Below are 27,470 nucleotides of genomic sequence, written 5' to 3' on the forward strand. Positions count from 1 at the left end.
GACCCGAAAGTTGGATTTGATTCCAGAAATCTTAAGTCTTGAACTACCAGACGGATGTGTAGTTTGTGAACCTAACAAAGTATGGATGTTGGGTGTTTTCAGTGACATGCATGCAAACTAACTTGGTAATGTTTGTGTGCTGAACACTGACATTGCTTGAGTTTCCAGTCCTTGGGGTGCTTCATTTGTCTCGCTCTTGTCCCAGATACAGACGACATGCATGAGTTCTTCTTTGTCTGTCTTTGAAAAAATCACGTTAAGTGTACTGATGAAAAGTGTTGCACCTTTCACAGACTTTTTTTTTTTTTTTTTTTTTAAATTTCCCCAGTTTTCAGTAGTGGTGTAAAATTTCACTCACTTCACCTCAGGGTATCTTGTTTCAAGTTAATGACTTGAAACAAGTCAGTAAATGTTTGTCATCATCACCTTGTTTCAGGTTAGGTACTTGAAACAAGCTGAATGACCTAGCTTTAGGTATTTAGAGTTTCTTTTGTACGTAGAGCTTCAGTGCATCTGTTTGGGTTTGAGTTGTGCTCAAAGACATACGTTTCTTTTCTGTCTGACTCTGTGATTCTGAACCATCCTTCCTCTTTACGCACTCAGATGACTTGACTCCAAGGAGCGCCCACTCTGGCAGTACGTCCACCATCCTCTCTACGCCACTTTTATTTTGCGTGAAACAGTCCAGCTGTCAATTCAACTGTTTCACTTCTTGTTTGTAATGTATATTTTCTTCCCCTTTCATCTCATAACTGTTTTCTATCTTGGCTTGAGTCTAATGAAACTTTTTCTTGAACACTCAATCGGTCTTGTCTGTCTGTTTGGGATAATAAAGTTTATCTTATCTTATTTTCATCGTTCCACATTCTGTCCTGTTTATATTGATCTAATTTATTTGTCGTTTTGTGTCGTTGCAGTGGATGACAGTCTCGGTTTCCTGCCAACGTTTGGTCCTTGTTTTGTCAACCTGTACGGCAGCCCCAGAGAGTTCACCGCCTTCAACGATCCGCACGAAGCGCTCAACCTCGGAAAAGTAACGTCAAATTTGTTTTTCACTTTTAAATACGATCAATCATAACCTTCAATTTAAGGTAGAAAATAATGAAATAAACAGTCCAGAACCTGATTTTAGCCAGTAAGTATCATTGAGATAAACCTTTAACATTTCGCATCTTACTTTTTAACCTGTTTATTCTGGCGCATGTCAGCTCTTACACGTACAGTTGAAGATTACTTTCATTATCGATTAATCTGCTAATTATTTCTTCAGTTAATTTCAGGGTAGGGGGGTTACAGGTTTAGAATATGAATAACTCTTTGCTGTTATAGTTTCAATTGGTGGTATTCTGAATACAGTTTCTGGGTCTCATTCTTAAAACAGCAGAATGAATTTGTGTGTAAACTGTTCACAGGAGGAAATTTACTTGTATTTTGGCTAGGGCTGCCCCCGACTAAGACTTTTCATAGACTTTATTAAATGATGTATTTTGGTGGTTTGAGTTGAAGGTGTGAGAAAGAATAGTGTCAGTAACATTGTTAACACTGTGCTACATTACAGAGAAATACAAAACTGTACTAATGAACCTTCATTAATATAGGCCTATATTTTATCTACAAGTGCACGTCACACACTGAGCGAGCCGCCTGTTAATGACGCTGTGGGCTAATGGGCATGTAGCTACTTCCATGTTTCAGATGATACGTCATGTTTGTAGTCGACCAATGAAGATGAGTTTACATATCACCTTGGGTTCATCCTTCACCTTCTCAAAATGATCCCACACTTTGGATTTCCTGCCTGACATGTTATTAACTAGCCTGTGGAATAACTGCAGGTACCAGCCCTGGAAATAAGGGGTCGTACACATGTTGCGTCTTTAACTGTCTGGAAAAGGTGAGGTCGGGTGCTAGGCGCTACTGTTGTGTATTTTTTGTGCCAGCTTTCAAGAGCGCGGCAATAGGTTGATCAACTTTTCCGTATTTATCAGACTAAATATTTACAGAAGAAGGGAAAGATATCTGTCGGCTGTGACTGGTTTATAACCTGACTCCTGTCTGACTGCTGAGTGTGGCCTCTTCCTGTGGCTGTCCTTTCAAATTAAATTCCCACATGGTCCAGCCATATAGGTTTTGATTTATTTTGACAAGGTGCAGCTCCTAATAGAGTTTGAAGGGTTTTTTTTCTCTATCGACTAAGCGACCAATGAAATCTTGCTGTCTAATGACCTTTCTGGTCAACTAACGTTTGGTCAACTAGTCGGGGGCAGCCCTAATTTTGGCATTCATCGTCATGTTAGTAGCTCCGATCTTTTCGTAGGTACAAACAAAATCTACACCTGCTTCTGACTCCTCGTAGCGCTTGTGTCAATAAGGATTGCACATAAATATTGCTTGTCATTAACAGAAATTATAATTAAAATTCATATTGTGGTCTGTTATGTTCACAATGCGCAGATGCCTTTGAAATGTGTTAAAGTTAAACATGACAAATGATTAGAAATATAACAAATTTAGCTACATTAGTTGGCGATCAGCAGATTTTAATTTCAGAGTAGGTTTCTTAAAAATGTGGAATGGTTATTTAAATCGACTTAATACGTGTGTTTTCTACATTTCTGGTATCCCATTCACACTTGAGTCAATCAGGAGAGAGAGAGGAGAGGTGACCCTCACAACCCTGGTTAATTTTTTGATCGGAATCAGAAACAGGTTTACGTATGTTTTTTTTGTTTTGTTTTGTTTTTTTTAAATACTTTTTTTTGTACGTTAACACATGTGCCTTGGTGTACAAAGTAAGAGCAGAAGTTGGAAAAAAAAAACCTCAAGCAATCATAAATTCAAAAAATAAAATGTAAGAAAAGATTTGTTTTGCAATGTAAAGGAAAAAAGAATATGTGCAACATGCAAAAATTATAATTAAAAGATTTGCTTAATGTGATTTATGAAATATCAGGATGTACTTGTTTTGTGTAACCAATCATTTACGCAAAGACACAGAGTCAAGTATCAAATCCTAACAGCTGAGAAGCTTTAACAAAGCATTATTTAACTTCTTCCTCAGGACTCGTCTTTGTCTTCTGTATTAAAGTCGCTTTGACTTAACAGTTTACTTTTCATGTCTTGTGCTGTAAAGCAGTCCAGATTTCCTTCCAAATCTGACCCAGCAGAGGAGCACAGACTGTTGAAGGCTTCTCAGTAATTGTACTCTATGTTTGTTGAATAACATTAATGTATTTAACTGATCATAGCAATATTGAAACTTAAAGACCTTCCTTCATCTGTCAGGGGGAGGGCGTGGCGTACCGAGGTCGAGTCTTACTGGAACTAACCACAAAACTGGTGGACAAGCCGGAGCAGAGGACTGAAGACATACCATCAGATGACCTGCTGGTGGTGGAGGTGAGAGTGAAGACGGTTATAAACACTTAAACGACACAAAGAAACGTTTTAACCATCTGTTCCTCTTTCTCAATCTTTCTCTCCGTCTAACAGAAGTTCCTCAGGAAGAGGAAATTCTCTCTCTTTGTAGCGTTTTACTCTGCCACGCTCCTCCAGGACGTGGACGACGCCATCCAGTTCGAGGTCAGCATCGGGAACTACGGCAACAGGTTTGACTACACCTGCCTCCCTCTAGCCTCCACCACCCAGTACAGCAGGGCGGTGTTTGACGGTAAGTTAGGCTGTGAATGATGGAGTGTAGTCCAGGTTTTTGTAGTACGACACCAAAATGTGATGTGTTATCTGTGTGTGTGTCCCAGGTTGCCACTACTATTACCTACCCTGGGGAAACGTGAAGCCGGTGGTGGTCCTGTCTTCAGAGTGGGAAGATATCAAACCGAGGATCGAGGCTCTCAACATGCTGCTGGCCGTCATAGAGAGACTGGTGGGTGATGTTGGATCTGTCTGTCTGCGTGTGCGCTCTTGTCCCTGGGTCTTGGTAAGGACGAATGTGAGTTTTAATCCTGAATGTGTCAAGCTGAATGTGTGTGTGTCCATCCAGGAGGAGAACCTGCAGCGGGTGCAGCTGGAGGTGAAGGCGGGCAGTGATCTGGAGGAGGTGGAGCTCCGAGTGGTCGAGCTGTTGGATCAGATCATCACAGACTGCAGGTAAACACTCTGTGATGTCACTGACAAGTTTAATGCACTGGTGGTCACGTAGAAGTATAAAGCAGCAGATTACTTCTGTATGAGGAGCTCCTGATTCCCATTGTTTTCCTGCTTTGCACACATTTTCGGCCACTGTTCCTCTCCTTTGAGTTAGCCGCTAACAGCTACTTTTACAGCCACTTTTTAAGGACGCATTCACACTGGTGCTATTTGGTCCGCTTTAAAGGAACCGTGGTCCACTTCCATGGATAGTCTATTACACTTTGAGTGGTGTGAACGCTCCTTTGAACTTTGGTGCGGACCAAATGAGCCAAACCTGGTCTGCTTGAAAACTGGGGGTCTCGGTTCACTTGTAAGTGAACCCTGGTGTGGTTCGCTCACAGTGAGAAATGCAAACAGATTATCCAGCAAACCAAAGAGAGGAAGTGACATAAAGCGCAGTGGATTTTGGGTAGAAAAAAATCAAAGCCAACGGCGCAAACCAGGAGAAGCAGAGGTACAAAAAGAAAAAGTTGGAAAATGTCTCGTGGGCATAAATGCATAAATTTGGTGTTGCTCCATTGTTTTTGTGGTGACCAAGCCGGCTGAAGGGGATGATTTCCGTTTTCGGTCCTGGCCAATCGATGAGCCCAGTTTTCTTCTTCCTCTTACACTCACAGATAGCAAAAGCCATCGACCTTCTCAAGTCCCTGAGTGGAGTCCTGTGGGGATCAGCTGTGAAGTCCAGCGGCCAGTGGCTGCTTGCTCCGCTGCCATTCAGCGGCTAGAAAAAATCCTGATACCAACTATTTAACGGAGTTTACAGCCTGTCGCTCATGCGGCATTCGAAGATAATATTAGGAGAAGATACCACAAGCAAAGCTGTTCTCAGCTTTCAATGTCCGATAGACAAACATTTCCGTCACATCTCGTCTCATCAGCAAAAATGAAGCATAGATTTTGTCTTAGTTTTGAGACCAGGTGTTGCATGGACCTTGGTGAGGTTGTAACCATATTTTCCCGGTTAACGGGTTTTTTGGGGAGGTTTTCCTTATCCCCTGTGAGGGTCCAAGGACAGCGGGATGTCGTATGCTGTAAAGCCCTCTGAGGCAAATTGTGATTGTGATATTGGGCTGTATTAATAAGTGAAAATTGAAATTAAAAGTACTTGATCGATAAGCAGTATCAGTAAGAGTAGTACTTTCCTTAAAATCTTAATGATACCCATCCCTACAGTGTTGTTAAAAACTGTCTTTATCTCTTTTCATTATGGTAATCTTTATTGAAGTACCGTCCTCCCTCTCTAAGCCCATGACTTCAGCTCCCTGTTGACAGCATATATTCTACACATTTCTTTCCGTATCTTTCTCACACTTCTGTTTCTCTAGTGAAGAGCTGCCCTCTCTGGACCAGTGGCAGTGCGCGACCCCTCTGGACCGCTCCCTGAGGCACATTCGCACTCTCCACCTGCAGCAGATTGTCGCGGCGGCCGAGGCTCTGAAGCACGGACCTGCCACTGAGTTATCCACGGTGCTGGAGCAGGCTGAGGACTGGGCCAGCAGGCTGAGGACAATGGCCGAGGAGGTGAGTGTGTTATTACAGTATGTTCCTGAGCAACTGATAAAGGAAGTTTTCTCGTAATGAATTAAAGGTGAAGTAGAAGAACTTGTGAAACTGTGTGATGTTAACAACGTCATTAAAAGTTAAAGAGGAAGAAGTAGTTTGGAAGCAAACCAGATTATCTGCAAGAAGAAAAGCTGGACCAAAAACATAACATAAGCAGACTACAGTCAAACTTTTTTCTCTTTCTTTCTTTCTATCTTTTTCACCCAGCCTCAGAACAGCCTCCCAGACATCGTGATATGGATGCTGCAGGGTGACCGCCGGGTGGCGTACCACCGCATCCCAGCACACACTGTCATCTTCTCCCAGCAGCACTGTGGGAAACACTGCGGACAGCTGCAGACTGTCTTTCTAAAGGTACACACACACACACACACACACACACACACACACATTTTGTCCTCTGATATAAAGTGTCACTGACACCGCTGTGTGTGCTGTGCAGAACCCACAGGGCAGCGGCGGAGAGGCCAAACTTCCTGGTCAGCTGAGGGTCAAAGTCTGGTTTGGATTGGCTGCTGACGTCAAACACTTCAACCAATACGCTGAAGGGAAACTGTCGGTCTTTGCTGAGACGGTAAGATATGGAGGACTAAAGCTGCAGCTGCAATAAATAAATAAACAAATAAACAACTCAATATTCAAATAAGTCAGGGGGGCGGGGGCCGTCACACACTGTTTAAAAAAGGTAGTAAGTCATCTGCTTGCAATTTACACTTAAAAAAGGCTTCACACGGGAGCTTCAAATATCCGTCCCTCTGTCTTTCTTCAGTATGAGAACCAGACCCGACTGGCCCTGGTGGGCAGCTGGGGAACTACAGGTCTGACCTATCCAAAGTTCAGTGACGTCACTGGAAGAATCAAACTGCCCAAAGAGAGCTTCAAACCCTCGCCTGGCTGGACCTGGGCTGGAGACTGGTACATCAGTCCCGAGAAGACGTAAGTGTGTGTGGGTTTGTCTTTTACAGTTGTTTCTTCTTCTTCTTCTTTTGGCTGCACAATACTCACATCTATTACTATCCAAACTGTATTTTTTGGCTGTTTACTGGTCAAAGTATTGTCTCTATATTCTCACCAAGACCACAGCGGAAAAAATCCCCTGGACACACCTAAACTCCAGCGGCCCACAGGGGACAGTGATCATATTTTAGCATTAGCTTTGTATCTGTCTGTTTGTGAATGAATAAGAGATGATCATGGATTAAAGTATCCGTGTGTATGCACACTGTGTGATGATAAACCCTCAGACTGCTGTTTGACGTGGACGCTGGTCACATGACCTTCACAGAGGAAGTGTTTGAGAACCAGATGAGGTTACCGGGCGGACAGTGGATTGGTATGCCGGAGGGTTACACTGACGTGGTACGTGTGTGTGTGTGTGTGTGTGTGAATACTGTAAATATGTGTGTGTCTCTGCATCTCTCAAATCTTTGGTCTGAGCTGGGCATAATGGTTTCACTCATCTGTGTAGATCTAAACTTGTGTTTGTATGTGTGTCAGAATGGAGAGAAGGCTGTGCCAAAGGACGAGGTGGAGTGTCCTCCAGGGTGGGCGTGGGAGGAGGTGGAGTGGAGCGAAGATCTCAACAGAGCTGTGGATGATCAAGGTACACACACACACACACACACACACACACTGAAATGAACCAAGCTCTAAGAATTCCCAATCTGTGTCTGTGCGTCCCAGTGGTGAAAAGTAACTAAGTAAATCCATCCATTTTCAATCGCTTATTTGGGGCCGGGTCGTTGGGGCAGCAGGCCTTGTAAAGCACTCCAGACGTCCCTCTCCCCAGCAACACTTTCCACATCCTTCTTGGGGACCCCAAGGTGTTCCCGGGCCAGATGAGATATGTAATCCCTCCAGCGTGTTCTGGGGGCATCCTGATCAGATGCCCGAACCACCTCAACTGACCCCTTCTGATGCAAAGGAGCAGCGGCTCTACTCCGAGCTCCCTTCGGATGTCCGAGCTCCTCACCCTATCCCTAAGGCTGAGCCCAGCCACCCCACGAAGGAAACTCATTTCAGCCGCTTGTATCCACAGTCTCATTCTTTCAGTCACTACCCAGAACTCATGACCATAGGTGAGGGTTGGGACATAGATGGACCAGTATATCGAAAGCTTCGCCATCCGGCTCAGCTCCATCTTCACCATGATAGTCCAGCGCAACGCCCACACCACCGCAGATGCTGCTGATTATATAACATAATATAATATGATATTATCACAGGTGCCACTTGGCTTTCTTAACAAATACTTCTACTGTTGCCGATGATACATTGGTTCTTTGATTTAAGTGTGATATGCCGCAGCTGTCACGCAGATGGGTTATCTTGTAAAAGGAGAAGTGCTCACTAACAGAATTTTAAAAATTTAATGAATGTATGTATTGAGTGCGTAAAAAAAGTCTTCAACTTAAACCTGTGAAAAATGGGAGGAAAAGTAAAAGCTGCAGAGGGATGGCGTTGTCTACACTATCCATCTCAAATTCTAGCCGACCAGCAGAGAAGCAAAACCAGAATCAACATCAGTCTAGCTTTTGATCATTGGTGTCAGCTGGAGGCAGAAAAAGGGCTAAAAAAGCCACGCAGAGGTTGCCGCTTTCCTTCTGGACAGGTAAGCTAATGTTTGCTAACTAACGCAGCTAACATAGCTAATGTTAGCTAACTTGGCTAGGTGTCTCCAGTGTCTGTCGTTTACGAACCTGGCAACCTGTAGAATTGAAGAGTGGAGCGAGAGCGGGTGAGTGTGAGTGCGACACCTACTGGCCGGGAAGTATAAATCCTACATCTATCCCCTTTAAGTACAGTTTAAAGGTACTTTGAGTATTTCCATTTCATGCTACGTGATACTTCCACGTCACTACATTTAAGAGGGAAAAATTACAAATGACAGTGTTACTTGTCGTGTGTCTATCTATGCCTCAATAAAATGTCCTGAAAAGTAAAAATAAATGTCAACAGTTATGGGTCGCAAAAGCCGTAATCGCCCCACAGCCTCTCAGATTTATCTTATGAGCATTTGGAGGGGCCCGACCCCAAGCTGGGAACCACTGGATTAAAGCACACGACTGTATATGATATATGGTAGTGAAATCCTCCAGCAGCTGATGCATTTGCATTAACAACCTAATGATGTCAGATCAAATCATATATATATCACTACATTTGGCTTTAAATACACACACACTCTACTGCACATGTGGCAGTAGAGTGTTTTCAGATTGTCGTGTTATTATCTTCACCTGTTAAGAGTCAGCATACTTCTTCCTCCACCAGGATGGGAGTACGGCATCACCATCCCTCCGGACCGCCGTCCCAAGTCGTGGGTGCCGGCAGAGAAGATGTACCACACCAACCGAAGGCGACGATGGATACGAATGAGACGACGAGACCAGCAGAAGATGGACGCCCTCAGAAAGGTACAGAGAAAGAGAATGACAGTACTGTAAAACTGTTACCATTGGATATCGCCGGTTTTGGTTCAACGCCGCAAGTGTCACCCATAAATCACACAAGGGATCATGGGGGCTAGGAATAAGGTGGATAGTATTAATATATTACGTTAAATATAGGATTCTAAAATGTTTACTTTGGGTTTAAATATATATATGATGCTTGTAGTTATGTACTTTTACTTGTAACAGAGTATTTTTACACTGTGGTATCTTTTCTTGCCTGCTACAGCAGATAAGCACCAACTTATTTCTTTTCCTTCTCTCATGTCCTCTCATCTGATGTGAGCAGTTGAAGTTTCCCCTTTTAGCCACGAGATGGCGTTCCAGTTGCACAAATGAGCAAGAGAGATACTGATGTTCATTACTTTGCTCAATTTTGGGGACATAGTGATTTCCTGGAGATTTACCCTAACCCCTAACACCAACCCTTAACCCCTTACTTACCCTAACCTTGACTACTCACCCAAAAATCATCTTTTTTCCAAGTGGGGGACACCGCTTTTGTCTCCAGTTCATCATCTGTCCCCAGTTAATTTCTCTTTAGTCTGCAATGTGTCCCTGAAGGTCGCCTAAGTTACACCCAGAGTGCTCAGTGTGTGTGTGTGTGTGTGTGTGTGTTGACAGCAACGTCCGGATGAGACGGAGCGGGAGGGCTGGGAGTATGCGTCGCTCTTCGGCTGGAGGTTCCACCTGAAGCCCAGGAAGACGGACAGCTTCAGGAGACGCAGGTGGAGGTGCCGCATGGAGCCGCTGGAGAAGACAGGACCCGCGGCCATCTTTGCTCTGGAGTGTTCTCTGGTGAGAGAGAGGCTGTAATAGACTTATCACATTAAATCATTACACAGTGACACAATAAGATGTCTGATGATGCCGTTTAAGATAAACTACATGGCCGAAAGTAAGTGGACACCTGAAAATCTCAATCATATGTGATTCCCATTCCAAAACTATAGGCTTTAATCTGCTGCGTAAACAGCTTCCACTCTTCTGGGAAGTCTTTCCGTCAGACTGTAGAACCTGGCTGTAGGGATTTTCTCCCAGTCAGCCTCGACAGCATCAACGCCAATGTTTGGTGATCAGATCTGGCTCACACTTGGTGCTCCAGTTCATGCCAAAGCTGCTGGATGGGACTGAGGTCAGGACTCTCTCTGCAGGATATCGCACATCGAATTGGGAAAACCCGGTCCTCCTGGACCTGGCTTTGCCCACGGGGACATTGTCATGATGAAACAGGAAAGAGAAAAACACAAACTGTCGCCACACAATTGCAAGCACTTCACTTTAAATAAATCATTGTCTGCAACATTACAAATTTTATTGGAGCTGAGGTGTCCAAATCACGAATATCTGCCCCAGATCAAAAGTATTTATGTACAGGGGTCAGAATGGGCACCCTGACTGGTCTGCGTCTATGCAGCCCCGTATGCAACAGACTGCGATGCACTGTGCATTCTGACACCTGTCTATCAGAACCAGAATTAACTTCTTCAGCAATTTGAGCTACAGTAGCTCGTCTGTTGGATCGGACCACACGGGCCAACCTTCACTCCCCACATTCATCAATGAGCCTTGGCCGCCCATGGCCCTGTCGCCGGTTCACCACTGTTCCTTCCTTGGACCACTTTTGATAGACACTGAGCACTGCAGACCGGGAACACCCCACAAGAACCGCAGTTTTGGAGATGCCCTGACCCAGTCATCTGGCCATCACAATTTGGCCCTTGTCAAACTTGCTCAGATCCTTACGCTTGCCCATTTTTCCTGCTTCTAACACATCAATTTTGAGGACAGAACTGTCAGTGGTCACAATGTTATGCCTGATCGGTGTATTGCTATTTAGGCCCGATTTAACTGTCTTCGTGGTCTTGCTTTAACTGCACTTCACTGCCTCCGTGATTCCGGTGGTACCCCTCTGTTTCTGTATCTGTAAGCTTTCAGGAAACGTGCACATATATGGACGAAATGAACCCTTGCTATTCGTTTGCCTTAATGGTTTTGTTGTTTTTTGTTTGTTTGTTTGATGGGTCACAGACAAATTTCCCTTCTGGTGTACAATAAAGATATTTGTTATTCTGTTGTATTCGTCCTGCAGAGCAGCATAGAGGACAAGAACGATGACAAGTCCATCACCACCACGTTCGGAGTCAACAGACCGACCATTTCTTGTTTCTTTGACCGTAAGACACTGCACAACACATTTTTCATCTTCTTTGGCTCCCTTCATACTCCTCCTTCTTCATCTCATCAATACAATGATTTGTGTGTGTGTGTGTGTGTGTGTGTGTGTGTGTGTGTGTGTGTGTAGGCGGAACCCGCTACCACCTGCGCTGCTACCTGTACCAAGCCAGAGACCTGCTGGCCATGGACAAAGACAGCTTCTCAGGTACTGTGCTCGAAATCTTTGACATTTTTCTCATCATCTGCTGACGCTGTGCCGCCATCTGGTGGCTGGAACGAGGAAAGCAGCGAAAGGAGGTGACCACAGAAGCAAAATACATTTATGTCTGATTAGGTTTTGCTTTTGTTTGAGTTAAGGTTACTCTTTCGTTAAATTTCCTGCCTTCATGAATCTGCTTTTGTCAGATTCAAGCCTTCTTGTGTATTTTGCAGTCTAACGTGGGTCATCTATCCTTGATTTCCATGTCAGACCAATTTTAGGTCAGAGACAAAAGAAACCTGCACTTTTTTTCTTATAGCATCTTGTAGTGCCCCAGAAAGGCAAAATTTCTTCTCAGTTCCCTGCTGACACTGGCATTAGCAAACGCTGTATTTAATGAATTTACAGTAACAAACATTAACATTGTAATAAGGACTCTGCATCAAAGGAGCCGTATTTAAAGCTAATACTGCCAATATTTTTATATGAACACTGAATTCAATGAGTGTGTAATGGGGCCTGGAAAACATCAGTTCATAAAGGTTTTAATCGTCACACAGTGCCGGCCCCTGGCATAGGCAGTATACGCGAATGCTAGGGGCACCATCATCCACAGGGGGCGCCACAAATGGGGGAAGTCTTATGTGTTTTTTTTTACTAACACTATAACTACTTTTACCTCCTTACACTCTACCCGCTCTCTGAGTTATCTGACGTTACGTGAACCCTCAAACAAAAAGCTCTGTGGTGCCCACTCAACTACCATGACGGTACTGAGAGCAGTGGATTTGGAGAGATGGGGCACCAAATGTGCTTGGACCGCCACTGTTGCCAAGAGTTGCAAAGCATGAACATTTAGAAATTTTGCTTTTGTCCTCTCAGGCAGCTCAGAGCCTTGACAGTGTCTTTAATATCAAACTGTGTTACTGTGTTTTATATAGCCACACACAGAGATTTAATTTCAAAAATACCCAGATTACTAACAGAGGTTGTTGTTACTGCACTGTAGCACTGAGAGAAAGAGGAGAGAGTGAAGTTACAGAAAGGAGGAGTGACACACAAAGAGAGGGCAAAGAAAGAAAACGAGAAAATGTTTTTCTTTTATCTGAAGAAGGTCATGGAAACTCCGGCTACTGTGTGTGTGTTCGTTAATCAGAAACCCACCGCAGACTCAGATGTAAAAACAGAGACGAGGCTTTAAATAACAGAGGGATGAATAGACGGAGGAAGAGAGAAATGATAGATGATGGAGGGAGGCTGGTTAAAGAGAGGGTTAGACACACACACACACAGTGTAACGGATGAGTAGAGTTGATGGATGGGCTTCAGTTGTGTGTTAATCTAGTGTTATACGGCATCTGGGCGGCCGTGATTAAAGACTGAGTCAGAGAGATCTTTCTTTCTTTGTCTTTCTTTTATCGGTGTGTCCGTCTGTCTTTATTTCTATGTGTCTGAACCTCTGTCCTCCTGTCTGTCTGTCAGTCTGTCTGTCTGTCTGTCTGTCTGTCTCTGTGTTTCAACGCTTGGGCTCTTGTCTCAGAATCGTCTGGAAACCATTCGTCCTCTGTGGAGCAGTTTTTACTCCAGCACAGGAGGTTAAATAAAAGTGGATGGTGCTAATAAGCTGTAGCCCTTTTTAGATAGGAATTGTGCAAATTTGCAGGAAAGCCCAATCAGTCTTCTTTCAGCACTGGCAGTATAAAAACAAAATCAGGAAGTGCGGCAAAATGCCGACCAAGTAACAAAACGTGTAGCTCAGCATGTGACGTAACAGTGACATGGAAGGAAAGCCGCAGCTAGTCACACGGCGATTCTCTCGCAAGTCGGCCCGTTCTTCACCGTTCCCGTCACCTGACAGTTATTGGCCTCTTTGTTTGCGAGGGCAAGGATGGCGCGCAATTCCTTGTCTCCTCAGTTGCTCATCTTTACAGTGTCTGTCAGGTTTGCGTTTCCCTCTTGCTACTAGCTGCTCGCTAATTCCTGCTATCAGCTGTTTCCTGTTTATCCACCACCAGTGGCTTGCATGTGCAGCGTCATCAACAGCTCCTCCCAGAAGTCATCAACAGCCCCTCCCGTTGCGGAAGGGCGCCTCAGTCTTTTTAAACTTCAGGGTTCCGCCAATATATCTACCCTACGAGGTGGAAAATTGGGCGCCTCGGATCAACTCGCCTTGCCGCCTCTGTGTGTCTAAACGCTCGCAGCTGGCCGGCAAAATGGCCCAACATTCGCGGAAAATCTGGCAGTGTAAAAGGGGCTTATGATAGCTTCCTCTGTGTTGGACGCTCTGACTCTCTGTCCCTTCAAAAGTCAATGCTGTTGGTCAGTGACGCAAATTTGAGTTCTTTCTTTCTGACCTTTGCCAAGGAGGTCATGTTTTCAGTCATAGTAAATGGCATTGTGGATGGTATCAATGGAACCGTTCCTTACCGTCCCCATGTTTGGTCCCCCCTCTGTTGGGGTACCTAGCACACAGATCTGGTACTAAAAGGTGGAGCTGTGAACACTGCAGTCTGATTGGTCAGTAGAGGACGGTCACTCTGCTCAGGGCTGAGTTGTGTCTGGTTTTGAGGCTCATGTAACCACTGTTCATACTGTGGAGAGTTTTATTAGTAAACTGTAACTATAAAATGAAAGGATGTTTTGCTGCCTCTCACAGCAGCTGGAGTCTGAGAAACAATAACTTCATTCACTGGGCCAACTGCTGGTGACTTTTAAGGTGGAACGTTAACTTGTAATGTTACTCAATGCATGAGTTGATGACGTGAATCCATCAGCACACCTTAAATTTCACTGTGACAACTTTGACCATCACTTTAGTTTGTATATGACAGACACTTTTAGTAATGAGTGGATCTTCAGGCGTTTATATGTATTAATTTTGACAGTATTATGTGAACTGCATATATTCTAATCCTCACTGGGAGAAGAAGAAGAAAAGCGTTGCAGAGTGTTGTTCCTGTGGGCTACAGCAACACGAAACCCCAGAGCTTGCCTGAGAAGGACTAAATGCACAAAGCTGCTGTTTTTAAATATCCCATGGAGAGAGACTCTCACTGCAGCCTGTTGTATTTTGTTCAGCCTCGTTCTGTGGACGATAAACGAGGTGAAAACTGATAAAGGAGGAAATACAGTAAGTGCTGGACGGAGCAGTGAGTGACAACAACCCCGCCCACATTTAAGGGTAATGTTTGCAGTGGAAACGCTAGGGTCTAGGTACCATGTCTGAAGGGTTACTGTTGGCTCCAAAAGTACCATACTGAAAGTGTGGTGGAAACGGGCTAAAATCACCAGAGAGATCCACCTGGTTGCTTGCCGATTACTGTTTACATAATGGGGTGACCTCCATCGTACTTAAATACCATTAGTATCAACCTTTCCTCTAATGGCATCAAAACACCAGTAAATCTCACCTCTTGCTTGATTTGATTGACACTGTCAAACGGTGAGATTCTGCGCCTTGTGCTGAAAAGTTGAGAACTTTCATGTGCGTCTAAAAACAGCCAGAAAACCGTGGGTTGCTGTGCAAGAGAGTAGCACACACCACATGCTGTGTACTGTAGGAAAACTTGGTTTGCTGACGAGTGGTGACGCATCTCTGTGTGATCATGGCCATAGAGGACTGGACAGTCAGACTTGATGGAGGTCTGCCCTCTCCAAGTGCCCATCTAGATTCTTTCGTTCTTTCTTTCTTTACTTCCGTCTTTTTTAAATGTATTTTTGGTAATGAGCTAAGTTTCCACATTTAGATATCTTCTCATTATTTTTCCTCTTCCTCTCCTTTCCCATTCTATCTCTCTCGCTCCCTGTCCCTCATGATTCGTGTCCTCCATCTCTCCATCTTTCTCCTCTTCTACTAACTCTCTCTCTTCCCAGTCTTCGTTGTGTTTATGGACCCCTGTGTCTCCCAGGGCCCCGGCTGCTGCTGCTGCTTCCCCTCCACACACACACTAACAAACTTACATAACCCCCCTGGGCTGTTTGTATTGCTGTTTACATGAGCTAATGGGCTATTGGGAATGGACGGTAATTGAATGGGTCACCACGGGTGGTGTGTCTGTACAGTGTGTGTGTGTGTGTGTGTGTGTGCGCGCGTGCGTGCGTGCATGAATGACTTCCAAGGTTAATTGAGGGCTGGTGGGAAAATGCAACTTAGCTTCTGTTTACTCTATCGCTAACGGCTCCGTAGAGACTCTTTACCCTGCCTGAAATAACAAACTACTCACTGTGTGTGTGTGTGTGTGTGTGTGTGTGTGTGTGTGTGTAACTGTACATATATGTGTGCTGTTATGCATGTGCCCACATTGTAAGTTGTGTGCGTGTGTGTGTGTGTGTGTGTGTGTTAACGTGGAGGAGAGTTGTTGTGACCTGGAATAACAAACTTCTCCGAGCGGTGTTCCCAGCCTTCCGTCTCAAGCTCGGCATTCCCAAGCTGCTGATGTCACTATGTGGGACGCCGGGACAGTTTGGACACGCACGCGTGAGTTTGTCCTGCTATACTTGTGAGGACGCACGTTAAGAATGCATTCCCTAGTTCCAGCTATAACCTCATCCTGTACTCTGCATCTGAAGACGGCAGCTTCAACTGAGGCGTTCAAGTGCCTGCTTCAAACTGACCCAGGATCTGTTCACTGCCAGTTTAGGTTTCAAATTATCAGCCAAATGGAGACTTTACCTACCCTCCTTTTGTTTTGACGTGCATCTTTCACTTTACAGCGACTGTTGTTTCTACAGTCTACTGTAGTTTGTTTGACGAAACTCATATCACATGTCCAGGCCTCGACTATTAAGGAGCATGTGAAGTTTCAGGTAGATTGAACAAAGCTACACTTAAGTTAATGCCAATTGTTGTGTTTTGGCGTAATGTCGACCTTTGCCCCGCCCTCATGGCAACACTGTTTGACGAAAACTCACACTTTCCACAATAAAGCCTCATCAAGGTCTTAAGGCTTTTTTGACCAAGTTTGAGGTGGATGTAGTCAACTTTGTAGGATATATACATCAAAGTATAAAACATGTAATTCCCTGTTACCAGTAGGGGGCGCTATAACTATCACTAATTACTGACATGTAGATGTGTTCAGGGCAGGACTGTCTTTAACCCTGTGAAGTTTGGGGAAGACTGGATCATGTATGCTGGAGTTATAAACTACTTCCTGTTTTGTGGCGGACAGACAGTTTGAAGTTGATGTGATAAAATCTCTAGCACTAGTTCATTAAGGTATGACCCCTGGAAATGGCCAAAAATGCACAAAAATTTCACAGTAAATTCAAAATGGCCGACTTCCTGTTTGGTTTAGAGAATGGCTCCAAGAGGCTTTTTTGTACGTCTTGGGACGTTACATATGCCTACCAAGTTTCATACACGTCGGTCAAACCAGCTTTGGGGGCTGCATCGCCGAAAGTGTGTAGGGTGCGCTACTGAGCCATTTTTTTGCTCCTGAGCTCAAGACCCTTAAAATACGATTTTGTTTTTCCAGATGTGATATATGTGCAAAGAGTTTTTGAGTATGATAAGCCTCCCAAAAAGGCAATTCATTTGGAGGAAGAATAATAATTCGGTGCAAGGACCGTAACGAGCAAACACACCCTGAAAACTACTTGTTCTTTTCTGTCTTCAGACCCGTACGCCATTGTGTCGTTCCTCCATCAGTCCCAGAAAACAGTGACGGTGCGTAACACTCTGAATCCCACCTGGGACCAGACGCTCATCTTCTATGAGGTGGAGATTTGTGGAGACCCCGAGGCCACGATGGCCAATCCGCCCAACGTGGTGGTGGAACTTTACGATCAGGACACATACGTGAGTGTCGGAAGTCTGAGTATTTTATTTTTCTAGCTTCTAACTTCCATGTCAAGAGAAATGTTAAAACACGTGTGTTTTTAATGTCCAGGGCGCAGATGAGTTCATGGGCCGCTGTGTGTGCCAGCCCACCCTCACCACCTCCCCCCAGCTGGCCTGGTTCCCGATTCGCCAAGGGGACAAGAACGCCGGCGAGCTGCTGGCCGCCTTCGAACTGATACGCAGAGAAAAGGTCGGAGGTCAACCTGCAGTCCTTAGCAACATCACCACTTACTTCATCTTTTGCTTTATGGAGGACTAAAGCTGCCATTATGATAAATAAATGACTCAATAAATGAACTTATAAAGAAATAAATGTGGAAATAAAAGCCTCAATTATCAATTAAGTGTGCAGGTTAATTTGAAAACAAAAAAATATCCACAGAAATAGAAAAATAATACATAATTTTTGTATTTATTCCATTTCCATTTGTTATATTTCTCATTTTCCAAAAATACGAATTTTTCAAATTACTGTTTTTGCATTCTTTTTTCATATTTATTTATTTCCAAATGTATATTATCTATTTCTGCTTTTATTTATGTCCCTGTTTATTAATTTTCTTATATATTTATTATTTCTTTTTTTTTTTTTTTGGTTTCTGTATTTCTAAGGTGAAAACAAGAATAAGTAATTTGTCAAATTTATTAATTATTTTTTTGACAATTAACTTATTTAAGAATTGATTTCTTTTCATATCCAGTTATTTCCTAATTCATAACGTCATGTTTACATTTATTTCTGCCCTTATTTTTTCCCATTTATTTATTTCCCTATTTATTTATTCCTTTTTTTATTTGTTCCTGTATAAATTACAAAAACAAACAATTTGTAAAATGTATTTATTTTTTTGGCAAATTAGTTATTTATTTCCCTATTTATTTATTTGTTTTTATTTATTTATGTATTTCTTCACAAAATAAGTGAATACAAAAATAAGTTACGTATAAAATTTATTTGTTTTTGACAAATTACTTATTTTTGTATTTATTTTTATATTTAATTTTATTATTTAATTCTTTATTTTCTGTTCACATCTATTTCTTCTTTTATTTATGTCCCTATTTATTTATATATGTTTTATTTGTTGCTGTATTTCTTCACTAAAACCATTATTAAAATAATAAGTAATTAAAAGAAAAAAAATACATTTTATTAATTTAGTTTTTGCATTTCTCTGCATATTTATATATATCAAAATAACCTGCACTCTTATGTCATAACTGAGGGTTTTATTTTAATATTTCTTTCTTTATAATTTCATTTATCAATTTATTGAGCCATTTATTTATTATAACCGCATTTTCGGGCCTCCATTATCTTTCCTATATTGTCTTTATTGTCCTTTTTTTCCTGTTCATGTTCAAATCATGAAAACTGCATGCTGTGTTTAAGGAGTTTTGGAATATGAATATTTCATCTTGTGAAGTGTGATCTCAATCCACTAACTTTATTCACACTCATTTCAGTAATTTTATAACAATAATTTTTCCGTCCATTTTGTGTCTGCAGCCAGCAGTTCATCATATCCCAGGTCAAGAGGTCAGTTTATAATTTTCTTCCATTTTTTTCTGCTCCCTCTCTTTGTCTCTGTAGCTTTTTATGAAATTTATCTGTCTTTATTTCACTGTTTTGTACATTTCCAGCCTTTAAAACCAAACTTGTCTGTTCCTGTCTCACGTACAGGGAGACATCATGACCTCCACCCACGTTCTAGATGAGGTAAGACCACACAGACAACAACTTCTCCCCACAGAGTCCAATATCCTATATTATCCGATCATTCAAATTAAAGGGATAGTGCACCCAAACATAAAAATTCAGCCATTATCTACTCACCCATATGCCGAGGGAGGCTCAGGTGAAGTTTTAGAGTCCTCACATCACTTGCGGAGATCCCAGGGGAGAGGGGGTAGCAACACAACTCCACCTAATGGAGGCTGACGGTGCTCCAGATTCAAACGTCCAAAAACACATAATTGAAACCACAAAATATCTCCATACTGCTCGTCCGTAGTGATCCAAGGGTCATTTGAACTCTGTTTTTAGCCTCATTGTAGCCTGCGCTCACACATGAACGCGGTGCACAGATAGGCAGTTAGAGCTATGAGGCTACAAACACAGTTCAAATGACGTTTTTCCAAACAACTTTTTATGTCGGGGCTTCAGGACACTTGGATCACTACGGACAAGCAGTATGGAGATATTTTGTGGTTTCAGTTATGTGTTTTTGGACGTTTTAATCTGGGGCGCTGTAAGCCTCCATTAGGTGGAGTTGTGGTGCTACCCACTCTCCCATTGGATCTCCACAAGTGATGTGAGGACTCTAAAACTTCACCTGAGCCTCCCTCGGCACATGGATGAGTAGATAATGGCTGAATTTTCATGTTTGGGTGCACTATCCCTTTAAGACTGTAATGAGAGTGACATGGTTTGAAAGTGACCTCTGATATGATTATTAGAAATCCAAATGGTGTTCTCTTGTCTATGTGCGCTCCTCACAAGTAACCAAACCTGGTGACAGTTTTTATTTCATACAGCAACACGTCTGTGGTGAGAACAAGCAACTCTGTACAATTAAGAAGCGCTGAATAATAATAACACGAGAATCCTGCTTTAAAGCGAATCAGAAACATCATGCATGTCTCTCGTGATTGTGCATTTCCTCTAAAATATGTGCAGAATATGAAATGTGAAATTGTTCATTTCTCCTCTGATGGTTTTTACCTTTTGCTGATGCAGTTCTTCTCTTTTATTTCACTGCTCTTCATCTTTTCTCCGTCTCTTTTTCTTCAATGTCGCTTCCTCAGTTGATGTTTCCAGGATTCCTCTCTGAAAACCTGCAGCAATGGGTACAATATATACACACACACAGAAGGAGATAGGAAAACCAGACCCATCCAACCTGTTTCATGTCTGCATGTCTGTACGACATCATCATACATGCGTGCTCCAGACCAGCCCTCATGTATCACCTTCTTACTCGTGAATTGTGCGCCTTTTTTTCCTCATTTCATACTTTAATATATAATCCAACATTCCACTAACATTTTATTTTCTGTTTCATATTTAGTTGGTTTGTGTGGAAGGCCAGAGAGGACATTTATAAAGATGATCATTTAAATTTTATCCATACAAGTAAAAATAAAGTTTATGATTCCGACCTACAGTAGCATTCATGTAGTATCATTAAAATAACAAGTCATTTTCACGTAATCACGAAATGAGAATTTTATAATTACAAGAAAGATCAAGATTTTGTATTTGATACTTAACAATTAGGAGAACACATCATGTAACGTAACAAAAGACGACAAATATAACATGTCCTCTTCAGCTGTTTTGTGCTCATGTCACCAGTGGTGACATGAGCACATGACGTGGTAGTGACGTGGTTTTAACGCTCAAAAACTCATTTGACGTGATGATACTAAACATGTAGATATTTAACATGTATTTATGTTACTTGAAAGTGAACAGCATGGCTCGTTTTCATGAGTTTTGTTAAAGTATGGAGGACTAAAGCTGATGTAAATGTCAAAATAAAAGCCTTGATTATTAATTAAATGTGCAGGTTAGTTTTAAAAATGAACACATACGCACAGAAATAGAAAAACTACATTTATTTATTTATTTGACCAAGTATCTGAGAAAAGAAGAAATAGAAACTAGTATTAATTAGTATTTAGTTTTCAAATTATTTGCGTATTTATTTAAAATTGAATTGAATACTCAGATTTGTTTTATTGTGGCTTTTTTATTTCTCAATTTTTTTCTTTTATAATTTCATTTATTTATTTATTTATTTATTACAATGGCAGCTTTAGTCCTCCATGCTTTTATCTCGTGTCTCCTGTTGATGACCTGTCTCCGACTCACCACTGTCCTGTGTTCCTATTGGCAGCCGGAGGAGTCGGACCTCCCGCACCCGCCCCCTCAGAGAGAGCCCAATGTCTTCGTGGTTCCTCAGGGAATCAAACCTGTTCTGCAGAGAACCGCCATCGAGGTATCAATATCAATATACATATACGTAGGAACTATTTTCTCTCTACCAAACTAGATCGCCATGCAGAAAGAAGTGTGTATCTCACTTAGCACAACTGTGCTAGTCGACGTTACAGCTCAGCTGAGGAGGACGCCATTAATGTTTTCATCTGGCACCGTTATGATCCTGAGCCTCTTGTCCAAGAGTAGATGCACACTTTCTTCTGTGCAGTGATTCGGTTGTCGGGTGTAAATCAAGCAAATCGATCAAGTTGTGGGAAAAGTCACTTTCTTTCATTTTGTTTGGATCACACCCAATATGAGTTTGAATTTGGTGACGCTACCTGCCGCCTGCGGGTTCATCCAACCCTTTAATGGGGTCGCTTTACTCTTTACCCAATTTACACATTACCTGGATTTATCACTTCCTGTTCCTCCATCTGAATTTGCACGTCATAATACAGAGGAACTAATAAAGAATTTGTTGGTGAAGATGTTGTATCGTAGGCAAAAGGACTTGCTTGAGTTTCTTGAAGATGTTTCATCTCTTTCTCATACAAGAAGCTTCTTCAGTTCTAACAGACTGGTGGGGAGTCGCAGGCTTTAAACTCTGTGTGGGTGTGGACCCTTACAGAGTCGCTAAGGTCACATGTGAGTGGAATGCACAGATTTGTACACTGGGGAAACAAAACAACCACTCTGCAGGCGCATGGCACAGCACAGGAGAGCCAGCTCCTCAGGTCAAGACTCAGCTGTCCACTAAAGCCCCGTGTCCACCAAACACTTTCAGTATGGTACCTTTGGAACCAACAGTAACCCTTCAGACATGGCACCTAGACCTTAGTGTTTCCACCGCAAACAGTACTCTTAAATGTGTCACTCACTGCTCCGTCCAGCACTCACTGTATTTCCTCATCAGCGGTGACACAGATGGAAGTCTGCACCTCGTTAATCGTCCACAGAGCGAGGCTGCACGCCGACATGTTCCTATCAAAATAGAACAGGCTGCAGTGAGAGTCTCTCTCCATGGGATATTTAAAAATAGCAGCTTAGTCCTTCTCAGGCAAGCTCAGGGGTTTAGTGTTGCTGTAGCCCACAGGAACAATGCTCCATGACGCTTTCTTTTTCTCAGAGTGAGGATTAGAATATATGCAGTTCACATAATACGATCGAAATTGAAGATCCACTCTTTATTTAAAGTGTCTGTCACATAAAAATTAAGTTGTCACAGTGAAATGTGTGTTCATGGATTCACGTCATCAACTCATGCACTGAGTAACATTACAAGTTAACGTTCCACCTTAAAAGTCTCCGGCAGTCGGCCCAGTGAATGAAGTTATTTTTTCTCAGACTCCAGCTGCTGTGAGAGGCAGCAAAGCATCCTTTCATTTTATAGTTACAGTTTACTAATAAAACTCTCCACAGTATGAACAGTGGTTACATGAGCCTCAAAACCAGACACAACTCAGCCCTGAGCAGAGTGACCGTCCTCTACTGACCAATCAGACTGCAGTCTTCACAGCTCCACCTTTTAGTAGCACATCTGTGTGTTAGGTACCCCAACAGAGGGGGGACCAAACAAACATGGGGACGGGATGGAACAGTTCAGTTGGTACCATCCACAACTTTTCACAGTGGAAACAGAAAAAAAGTGTACTGAACTGAACTGAACTGCTCGTGGAAACAGGGCTTTACATCTAAAGGAAAAGGGACACTCCTTTGAGGACAGCAATGTTCACATCTTGGCCAGAGAAGACAGATAGTTTGAAAGAGGCGTGAAAGAAGCCATCTACCTCAAACTGGAACAACTAGTGTGAAACAGAGGAGGTGGGCTATGACACCTCTTGTCACCCACTTACAACGCAGTCCTAAGATCCCTCCCAGACGACTCAACACCCATTCACACCCGAACCCATCTAACCCTCATTAGTCGTTGAGGTGACAATGTGAGTCATTGACCCACCTGGCCACCATGTAAGTCGTTAGGGTCAGGTGGGACCAGGTGAGAATGGGTGTGAAGTCGTCATGGGAGGAATCCGAAGACTGCATTATGGGTGATATTTCTGACAATTTACCAATCGATTAATCTAGTAATCATTTCTGCTCTAAAAGGGGCCTTGAGCCATGACAATTAATTTACAAGATCATAAATAACCCAAAACATTTGCAGATTCAAGCCTCTAAAATGGCAGCATTTACTGCTTTTCTTGGGAGATCTTGTAATTTGTTTGGTGTTTGGGCGGTTCATCAAACAAAACAACCAGATCTAAGATCCAGGCTCGAGGAATATTGTAATAATTTCTGTCATAGATTAAAGGAGTAGCTGATGATCAAAATAAATGACCACCTGTACCTTCCTGTCCCCTCTGTCAGATCTTGGCGTGGGGCGTCCGCAACCTGAAGAGTTTCCAGTTGGCGAGCATCACCTCCCCGAGCCTGCAGGTGGAGTGCGGAGGCGTCATGGTCCAGAGCTGCGTCATCCGCAGCATGAAGAAGAAGCCCAACTTCGACGTCAACATGCTCATCCTTGATGTGGTGAGAACACGCCGACGCACTCTACTGTACATATACACACACTACACGGATGTAATCAGTGCAGAGGCTTTCATGGCTAATGAGAGCTCTGCTGTGATTTGGTTGGCGTCAGTCGTTTGTCTTCATCAGTGAAGCCACAATACTGAACTCTGCTGTTTCTTCTCTTCTTCTAGAAAAGTAGAAATCCTCTGTTAGCAGAAAAGCACTAATTCTGAATGTGGACGCTGTAGAGGTCACACGTTTTCAGAAGCGTCCAGCTCAGTTGCAGATCAGATTTACGATCCAAAACCCAACGTGTCTGCAGGGTGGAAGACTTCTCTCACTGATGTCAGTGTATACATTACTGACGCCAAGTAAACGCAGGGTGGAGATGTTTTATCACGGTTGTGACTGTGGCACCAATGCTGACTAGATGCTTTTAAACAGGATGTTACTGCAGAACAAGAACATAAATCAGACAACATGCGTGTATCTTAAAGCATAGATACATGGCAGGTAGAATCGGTGACAAAGAGCCTCAACAAAAATACATTTCTCTAGATTTCAGGTCTCGTATGTAATTCAGCAGCGTAGAGTTTCATCCACCTCTCAGAATAATAAAAGAACAACGGGCAGAGGGTTTTCTTAGGACTGACAGGCCAGACAGAACACGTGTCAAGAACTTTCATAGTGGTCTCATTTGCACCAAAATTCACCACCAAAACTCCCTCTGTCTCTCATTCACTTCAATTAAAATCCATGTGACTACTTTGGTGTGATTTGTGGGACTTTTGCACGTCATGGCTAATATTTATTTCAGCTTTGGCCAGTTTTTTCCATTGTCAACCTCTAGAAACTGTTTTGTCACAAGGAATCAGAAAGTCGTTAAAAATTCCGCATTACCAGTACAAATGGAACGCACCATCAGTAGCAAAATTAATCCATAAAATAGCATGTGTAAATGGTCTAAAATATTCTCTGTAGTTAACCGATGAATAGTTGTCCATTGACATCCCTGTCCTGGACGCCTTTTTTAGGATAAATGTTAAAGCTTCTGCTCCAGATGAATCTAAAGCTGATTATAGACTTGTGTGGTCATGAAACAGCGTCTGTGTGCTGAACTACTAAAGTTCTTTTAATTCAGTCATTTTTTTAATCAACACAAAACCAGGATACTGACAGCAAGAGGGAGCCTCTTTACATATTCTACAGCCATAAAGGTGTCCCCTATGAATATATTTCCAGTGGGTTTACATCGATGCCATTACATTTAACCTAAGTGTTTTCTTGTAAAAACCTAAACTGAAATATGGAAATATTACACACGTTTTTCCAAGCGGCAGCTCCAGTACAGACTCCGAGACTTTAATGTTAACAATATTAAGGTCTGAAGTTGATCACCTCGGTGTTTTATTATGACAGCTTTAACTGGAGTATGGAAATATTCACATATTTTTCCCTCAAATACATATCCTTGCTTTGGCTCCGGCATTTTAATGTTAACAAGATTAAGGCCCTGTGTTGACCACCGCAAGTGTCTGACAGCCTCAACCGGACTGTGGAAATATGCACATATTTTTCCCTTAAATTCAGCCGCTGAACCAAGTCCAAGCATTTAATGTTAACAATATTAAGGTCTTAAGTTGACTGCGTAAGTGTTTTCGTATGCCACGGGGGCATAAGAAAATGTCATGTGCATAGTTTCCTTAAATACAACTCTTTGAAGAGTCTAACCACCTCATGTTAGCTCCCTCAGTTTATTGTGTGAGTTTAGCATCATCAGCCCCACTTAAGCCTTTTTTAAAACCAGAGAGGTCAAATGGATTAGAGTCACAAACTCTCTTTATTCTCTCCGAGCTGGCTCTGCTAAATGAGGTGATGCTGAAGTGCACAGATTTCCCTCTTAAAGAAAACTTTAACTGGACTTACCCTTTTTCTGGTTGACATGTGGCATTTGTATGGAGGACAAAATGTGCCGATATAATAACCAAATAAATGAAAAAATATATAAATGAATAAAAACCTAATTTATCAAACACTGTGTGTGTTAATTTGAAAATAAATATACACAAGTATAAAATAATAAATACATTGTATTTATATATTTTTTTATTTCTTCTATATCTACCTATTTTTCAAATATTAGTAATTTGTCAAATGATTAAAAAATATTATATTTTTGACAAATTATGTAATAAATAGTATTTATATATTTTTTGACAAATTCCTTATTTTTGTATTTCTTTATTTTTCGTATTTAATTATTTTCCAACTTATTTTTTTCTGTTTACATTCATTTTTTCTATTTCCCAATTAAATAATCTCCCCATTTGTTTATTACTGTATTTCTTTACAGAATAAATAAGTACAAAAATAAATAATATGTCAAACAGACAGAAAATATTTATTTTTTCAATTTTTACTTTTCCTCAAAAAATAATAACTTGTCAAATAAATAAATACATATAATTTTTCTTGGACAATTTACGCAACTTAAATAAATAAATTATTAAAATTAAATGTCTTTATTCTTTTTGTATTGACTTTCCTATTTATTATTTTCTGTTTACATTTCTTTCTGCTATTTATTTATTTTTTAAAATGTATTCTTTATTTATTATTTATTTTATTTATAAGTAATTTGTCAAATAACTATTAATATTTGTTTTATTTCTGTTTTGTATGTCTTCTATTTCTACTTCTTTCTCAAAAATGACGAAAAAATTCAAATAAGGAAATACATTTTATTTATGTAAACATTTTTTGACAAATTACTGATTTTTATATCTATTTATTTTCATATTTAATTTTCCAATATATTATTTTCTGCTTACATTTATTTCTGTTTCTCAGTTTCTTTTCCGATTTCTTTATTTCCATTTTATATAAATCTGTTTTTATTTCTTTACAAAACAAGTAGATACAAATTTAAGTAAATTGTCTGATAAATAAATCCATTTATTTATTTATTTTTTCTATTTATTTTTTTTTCCATCTATTTATTGATTGAACCATGTATTTAATAACTTCTTTGTTTATTATAATGGCAGGTTTATACCTCCTTACTTTACAGGGAATAATCAGATTATATGAAACTGTCAAATTAAGTTGACATTCGATGCCAGTCAGTTGGTTTCACAGTGCATTTTTGTCAAAATTAGCACAGCGTGGAGAAGAACAGAGTCAGCCATGTTGTCATTTAAGATAAATGTTTCTTTTCATGGTGTCACTTTACACGTAAACACGTTTATTTGAGACCCTGAACTGACGTCTTAAGTTAATGTTTCTGTCCTGATTTTCCTCACAAAGATCAAATATCTAGCTAAACGGATTCAGTCATTTCTTCCTTGACATGGGAGAGGTCAGCTAAGGTGTAACGATGCCGTGATTGGACTGTCACCAAGGCGTGTCCAATCAGCTTGAGACAGTTAGCAGTCACAGCCAATCACCATCAGGCGGGCAGGTGGCATATCCAATTAGAGTCTGGTGTAGATCAGAGGAAGTTGTTTTTATTCATGTTGTCTTTCTTTTTCATATCCCTTCCCTTTATTTATACCTCCATCATGATTTTCTCTTTTTAATCCCTTTTTC

At 41.6% G+C, this 27,470-nt stretch overlaps 1 protein-coding gene across 6 annotated transcripts in view; it reads left to right on the plus strand.

The window, feature by feature from the left end:
* Positions 1-27,470, plus strand: part of dysf (dysferlin, limb girdle muscular dystrophy 2B (autosomal recessive)) — a 147,164-nt gene that overhangs the window by 38,944 nt on the left and 80,750 nt on the right. For 3 of the 6 annotated variants that reach the window (XM_049569378.1, XM_049569374.1, XM_049569375.1), the window contains exons 17-39: positions 604-636; positions 918-1,033; positions 3,286-3,399; positions 3,493-3,670; positions 3,759-3,883; positions 4,001-4,107; positions 5,475-5,670; positions 5,920-6,066; positions 6,155-6,286; positions 6,482-6,648; positions 6,957-7,071; positions 7,210-7,315; positions 8,986-9,128; positions 9,789-9,962; positions 11,257-11,341; positions 11,470-11,547; positions 17,160-17,341; positions 17,433-17,573; positions 18,894-18,923; positions 19,068-19,103; positions 20,192-20,233; positions 21,286-21,387; positions 23,739-23,900. In XM_049569378.1, the coding sequence (XP_049425335.1) occupies positions 604-636; positions 918-1,033; positions 3,286-3,399; positions 3,493-3,670; positions 3,759-3,883; positions 4,001-4,107; positions 5,475-5,670; positions 5,920-6,066; positions 6,155-6,286; positions 6,482-6,648; positions 6,957-7,071; positions 7,210-7,315; positions 8,986-9,128; positions 9,789-9,962; positions 11,257-11,341; positions 11,470-11,547; positions 17,160-17,341; positions 17,433-17,573; positions 18,894-18,923; positions 19,068-19,103; positions 20,192-20,233; positions 21,286-21,387; positions 23,739-23,900 (2,711 nt within the window). The remainder of the gene's footprint in view (positions 1-603; positions 637-917; positions 1,034-3,285; positions 3,400-3,492; positions 3,671-3,758; positions 3,884-4,000; positions 4,108-5,474; positions 5,671-5,919; positions 6,067-6,154; positions 6,287-6,481; positions 6,649-6,956; positions 7,072-7,209; positions 7,316-8,985; positions 9,129-9,788; positions 9,963-11,256; positions 11,342-11,469; positions 11,548-17,159; positions 17,342-17,432; positions 17,574-18,893; positions 18,924-19,067; positions 19,104-20,191; positions 20,234-21,285; positions 21,388-23,738; positions 23,901-27,470) is intronic. The other 3 variants (XM_049569376.1, XM_049569379.1, XM_049569377.1) reach the window with 2 other exon arrangements.

This window comes from Epinephelus fuscoguttatus, linkage group LG23 (assembly GCF_011397635.1).
Source record: "Epinephelus fuscoguttatus linkage group LG23, E.fuscoguttatus.final_Chr_v1".
NCBI lineage: Eukaryota > Metazoa > Chordata > Actinopteri > Perciformes > Serranidae > Epinephelus > Epinephelus fuscoguttatus.